General features: G+C 42.4%; 1 protein-coding gene across 2 annotated transcripts; it reads right to left on the reverse strand.

Moving 5' to 3' along the window:
* Nucleotides 1–2,645: 2,645 nt before the first annotated feature.
* On the reverse strand, nucleotides 2,646–5,953 carry LOC124073388 (matrix Gla protein). 2 transcript variants are annotated; one of them, XM_046415545.1, is made up of 5 exons: nucleotides 5,815–5,953; nucleotides 4,231–4,315; nucleotides 4,078–4,107; nucleotides 3,761–3,866; nucleotides 2,646–3,469 (listed from the first exon to the last, which is right to left on the reverse strand). In XM_046415545.1, exons 2-5 carry the CDS (start codon nucleotides 4,289–4,291, stop codon nucleotides 3,313–3,315), a joined length of 354 nt encoding a protein of 117 aa, XP_046271501.1. In that variant the 5' UTR covers nucleotides 4,292–4,315; nucleotides 5,815–5,953; the 3' UTR covers nucleotides 2,646–3,312. The 2 variants fall into 2 exon arrangements, with proteins under 2 accessions (XP_046271501.1, XP_046271502.1); XM_046415546.1 differs by lacking the exon at nucleotides 4,078–4,107.
* Nucleotides 5,954–6,316: the final 363 nt, after the last annotated feature.

Genomic DNA, 6,316 nt, shown 5'->3' on the forward strand with positions numbered 1-6,316 from the left:
AGAGGAACTCTTCTTGGGCATCAGTGTATCTTTTGCCCTCAGCTTTCACTGGACTAGATTTGGGTGTTGTTTGGGACTTGGGTCTGGCAGCTAGACAGAAGATAGTGGTGTTGGTCTGTGCACTCTTGATTCCCACACAGGTAGGTGGTCTTTCTGCAGTAGCCGCCGTCATGGTCTTCAAGGCACCTCTTGCAGGCACCCAGTTGTTGTGCTGCGGCTGTTGTGCTCTAAACCTTCTGCAGAAATACAGTCTCTTTCTGTGTTTTGGGTCACCACAAATAATGTAACCTGTTGTGTCACTGCTGGACTTGGTTGTCTTTGTTCTGGCGTACTTTAAGAACTTGGATTTCTCCTTGGGGGGATTCGATGACATCTCTTAGTTGATCTAATTGTTCATATATGGATTCTTGTGATTTCAGGAACATGATGAGCTTGTCAAAGCGGTTCTGGTGGTTAACAGCGTTTCCCCTCATCTGCAGTATAGGTGAGCCAGTCCTTTATCAGAGTTTCTGGAAGCTTGCTCTTGATGGATTTAGTCACTAGTGGGTTCTTTATGGTGTCTGCACTTCCCAGTTCACTTAGATCATAAAGGGCCTTTTCCACAGTTTGGATGAGTTCTATGATTCGTCTTGGCTGGCCGTTCCTGACTGGTGGAATTGCTTGTAGCTCTTCGATGATCTCGAGAGCGATTGTGGCTTGGTTCCCGAACCGGCTGTCCAGAACTTAAAAGATCTCGTCCGATGAGCTGTACGTAGACAAGCGAAGATCTTTGGCCACCCTCTCGTCAAGGCTATCGAGCAATTGGAATTTCTTTACTTCTTTTGAGCCAGTCGGTTCACCTTGCTTCTGCAGAGCCTCCTATTCTTTCCTCCATCTGTAGTAGTCTCGCCAGCAAACTTTGGCAGGGCTGTGACTTGCAGCTTTATCGCTGCTACTGGAGCTAAGCCGCAAACTGAGATGGGTTCTTGTTCAGCGTGCTGCTTTATAATTGCTGCTTTGATTAAGGAAGCCTTCCATGACACCAGCTTTGGAAGGTACGCCTCGAGCCTTCTTACACAGCGGTCAAAGTCTTTTTGCTCGGCTGGTGGAGTCCAGCGGTTCCAGTTGTGGTGCGCTTCTTTTGCCTTGTGCACCAACTTCTCTAAGTGGGTCAGCATAAACTCATATGCCTCCAGAGTTGCATCCTGCTGAATGGAGGAGACGTTCTCACACTCAGCCTCCGCAACTTGTAGAGCCAGGGACAGTTCTTTATCTCCATATGTGGCCCACAGTGTCTCTCGGATCAGGAGTTTAACTTCTTTAGTCTTTTGCTCACATTCTTTCTCTGTCTTCTCTATGTTGGCTCTCTGTAGGTTGCTCAGCTCCTCTGCAGTAGCTGCCTTGCACTCCATGTAAGCGGCCTCCACATCTTCATTTGCCTCCATAGCTCTGGAGCTTTCTGCTGTAAGTTTCTTGAAGTTCTCTTGTAACTCCTCCATAGACATCTCCATGTGGGTTCTCGTAATGCTATTGGCAAGACGGGAAAAAAGTCTCTTAACTGTGGTCCTCTCTACTTTCAGTTCCTCAAGTGACTTCGACTCAGCCATTTTGTCCTCTTCGACTGACTGACGGCAGGCTTTATCCTCCAGGCCTCAGGTGGAGCCCTCTCCCTCTCGGTTGTGGCCACAAATGGAGTCTTCGCTGGTCACTGGTCACGGCCGGTTTTTCACTGTCAAGTTTCTTTACGTCATCATGGCTTCCCACACTTGAAAAAGGAAGGACTTGACCAGACTTCAGGATTTCACTCATTATTTTCCTTTATTTGAACCAGTACACAGGAAGCAGGGGAGGCGAAAAACCTATAGTCACAAACAAATAAATAATTTAGATGATTATTCAGAAAAAAATCCAACTTATATACATTCATCACAATTTTAACTAATTCCAAGAAAACCACAAAACTTTCATGGAACTTAGTTACACAAAACAAGTATTTTAGTTGATTTTACTATAGGTTTTGACTTTACTACTTTTAAACGGAACTACTTAAATATTTTAATGTGCATTTTAATAAAGCAAAATTCACTGTATTTTAACTAATAACATTTATACAATTTGCCTACTTAACCTAAATAACTCCAACACGAACTTTTTATCAAACTAATTTCAAAATAAGCAGGCAAGTAGCTCGAAGAAATGAGACATAAGCGCAGTTTACGCTTTCAATAACAGTCGGTACTCCCGGCTTTCACACTTTCAGCATAGAGTCAAATGACGAGCACGCTTACCGGTAGCAGCTCTTTGATCAAGTCCTTTTCCCATGTGCTCAGATCTGTTCGTGGGACAGTGCGAGGAGATTCTTTTGTGTTTGCTTCTGCAGTCTCAGCTCTCTTTTTTCCAAAATGGCCGGTGCGCCGCTTTTATTGTTCAGATGCACGCTGCTGATTAGTTCGGATTGCATCCACCTGCTGAGGCGCGCCGCTCGCCGTTACGCGCACGTTGCGGCACGCACTCAGCCACACCTCCCGGCAGACAGCCGTAACACTTACAAAATCATTTTATGTTTGTGGTGTCGTTGCCCTGTGAGAACCAGTCGATTTTTAATGAGCTCAGAAAAACAGCATTGTTTTCAGGTTTTGGTGATGCATTTTTCAACTAATCCAAGAGGGATTTTGAAGAGTTTATTTAGCTTAAAGAGTAGAAGAATTTTTCTTAACACATAAAAAAAACACTTTTAGTTTCTTCAATTTATCACAGGCATTGAAAATTAAAAATCATTTGCTTTAATTGTACAGCCATTCAGCATTATTGTAGCCTTTAAAACACATGATGCAATGTTCTAAAAAACACCCATGTGGCAAACAAATGGTATAAACAGGATTAAGACAAAACACAATAAAGGACATTTTATTTTCAAAGCAATGGAAATAATCACTGACAGCAGTGCTTGGCTTGGATGTAAGAAATGGTTAATAATGCCAGAAATGGTTAGTACACAGTAAGTGAAACACTTCAGTCAAGCACATCACATGAAGCTCATAAATGTGGGGAAGGTGTGATAATAGTGGAGAACACTTATCCTGAGATTACACAAGAGATGCGCCAGGAATTTCTACATGTGTATAATGACAGCTTGCTGTAACGTCTGAGCCGTGCTGAATGCCTCTGTGTCTATAAAATGTGTTTTCTTCTAGGATTCCTCTCACATCCAGAAGAGGCCACAAAAGCAACCACATAAATTATATAAAAATCGTGATATGTGGAATGAAGGAAAGCGCATTCATTTCTAGGCGATAATGATAATTCTGCATTTGACTGACAAATACTTTGAGTTCAGTATCGACGAGACACAGCTGCTCTCTGGGGTTGAGGTCTGGAGCCAAAGTATCTCTGGTAGGCCTTCTGATAGCCGTGGTGGTAGGCGTAGAAGCGGCAGGGAGAGTAGTCCTCACAGGTCTCTGCACTCCTCTCCACTGGAGACTTCATCTTCCTGGACAAGAGGGAGGAGGGGAGAATAGATATAAGACGGCATGACAGAGACAGTTAGAGGAAGGAATGTTGAGGACATGGAAGAGGACAATAATCAGGAACAAATACAGCCAGTGACTTTTGCCTTTGTTTTGTTGCATTTCTTCTTATTTCTTTATTTTTTTTTTTTTTTTTTTTTGCATTCAGGCATTTGCATGTGCATGTGTGCCTTGTCGTCTGTTTCTGCAGACACGTGGTCCTACATATACACAGGAATGTGCTCTGTATGTGTGTCTGCGGTGGCGTCTTTTACCTCATGAAGTTGTAATTGTCGAATCTGTTCCCTCTGGGTGGGTTGTGTACGTGTCTCCTCTGCGTTGTTATGAATGAGTTGGCTTGGTTTGGGGGCACAAACAAATCTGGAACCACAAAACTTTACTAGACAAAAATTCTTTTTGTTTTTTTCATGTACATCCTGTAAATCATCTCAGTTAGGTGAAATGTAAGGATGGGGATATGTTAGTGAAGGATAAAATGAGATTCCGATATACGAAGTTGTATCACTGAAGCTGTGTTACATTTATTAGAACTGCATGCATGTTTTTCCATGAACGAGAGACATTTAATCACCTTCAATGGATTCTGTGCTTTCATGAGATTCTATGGGAAAAACATGGAATTGGGTTAATCATAAATAAAGAATTGTTATGTAAATTATGTGCTAAAAATTGCATAATGGCTACTGAATGACAGAAGAGTGAAGATGTCGGGGACAATCTGTACCATAGCAGACACAGAAAGAGACGGCAGCACAGAGTGCCAGAAACTGAAGAAGGCTCCTCATCTTGGGGCTGATATATCTGCCTCTCTGTTGGAAAAGAGAAGAGAGGTGTTTCAGTGAGTCATGTCAGCACCAGAGCCAGAGTTTGATAGGAGAAGAGGGAGAAAAACGAGAGAGAATGAGAGAATACGGCTCGGATTTTGAAATTGTGGGTAACCAGGAAAGAACCACAAGCGGGGATAGATGGCTGAAAGAGCCAAACTTTCTAAATCTGTTTCCTGTGGTTTTGTGCATATGAGGGCTACAAGCAGTCATATAAAGCCCTGATACAAGCTGGTCTGCAGTTAAACATCTGTGCTTGCTGGCACGTTGCTGCAGAATTTCTGCACGGGACAGACACAAATAAACAAATGCATATATATAGTATATATATACTATATATATATATGTATACACTATAAATATATATATATATATATATACACATAATATATACACATATATATATATATATATTCATTTGAGCAGACTGACCAAATTCCTTGTGACTGCACTGGATTTGAAGTCAGAGCCAATCCATAAACACCAACATCGATAGCTCAAACACCATTTTGTAGGAAACAACCAAAAAGAAATGGCTGTTTAACTGCCAAGTTACTAGTTACTAGTGTCCAAATACACTAAAGTTTATTGCAGGAAGAAAGGTGGTTACTATAAAGTTATAGGTATTCTACATGTCTCCACACACACACACACACACACACACACAATCGTAATCAATACTTAATCACATACCTACGGTAAGGTGTGACACCTCTACAAACAGTAAAGGCAGAGAACTTTAACACCCTGACACACACACACACACACACACACACACACGTACACACACTCCCTGTATTCACATTCCTGCACTGCAGAAAAGCTTTCATCCGCATCTTCTGTTTGTGGGATTTGGACAGGATTCTGTTTTAGCAGCCCTCCCTTTCACTGTCAATAGCAGCTTTCATTACACATAAACACACATACATAACCTTCTCTGGCACATGTTCACATGCACACACAGCATAACATCAGTCCCTCAGGCATATCTTGGCTACAGTTGAGCCAGACTTGGGCACAGAAACAGCAATCCTCAGGCCCAAAGTTCAAAAAGCAACTTCCAAACACAAGCAAGACTAGACGCATGTGTGTGTGTGTGAGGGCCTCCATAGGTTTATGCCTGTCTGTCTTGGTAGGGATCCTAATGGGTTCACATTCCCTGCAGGCAGAAAGTGACCACCTCACAGGAAAAAGCCACAGGCATGATGCTTGCACACTCATCCAGACTGAGGTTATGTTTTAAGTGCTCTTCACACAAACAGACTAGTACTGAAGGCCTATTGTACTGTCGGAGTTGCATGTTGAAGCATTAGAGCAAAAACATACAAAAATAAAAAATGCACTGGTCATTAGCCAATCAACTAATTCATAAAAACTGCAGTTTTTCCAAAGTTTGACTTGTTTAAAACATGTAAACTATGTCTACTTTTCACCTGTTTTCATTGTCATTTGTTACAAGAGATTATTTGCTTGAATGTACTTACCGTGAAAGATGATTATGGAGTTAAAAGTCTGTAAAATATCTCTCTGTGTGTATTTTCTCCTGAGAAATATTTCCTAATTCCTCACAGCAAGGCTTTTATACTCACCTCTCTAACCCCCACCCCTTCATTTCTACCCTCCGACTCCCTCCTCTGAGCCCTCTCCCTCTACTCCTCCTCCCTTCTCATACTATCAAGCCTCTTTTCCACCATTTAATCATACCAGGATATTAGCTCACTCTCTCCCCAACTCCCACGCCTTTACTGAGAAATACAACCCGGTGACAGACAGGGTGAGGAGGAGGAACAGAGAAAAACAAGTGGGGACACAGAGGAGGGTGAGGGGAGGCTGGCATGGGTACGTTTGAACCTGCTTCATAGCAGGTATATGATAATATTCACTGCTGTTTGCCAGCATGGCAGCTTGATATGAAAACACACCATACAGACACGTCGTGGACTGACTCTTCAGCCTCCCTGTGTCTCTGACAAACATGTGCAGCTG

The sequence above is a fragment of the Scatophagus argus genome, chromosome 16 (assembly GCF_020382885.2).
Source record: "Scatophagus argus isolate fScaArg1 chromosome 16, fScaArg1.pri, whole genome shotgun sequence".
NCBI lineage: Eukaryota > Metazoa > Chordata > Actinopteri > Scatophagidae > Scatophagus > Scatophagus argus.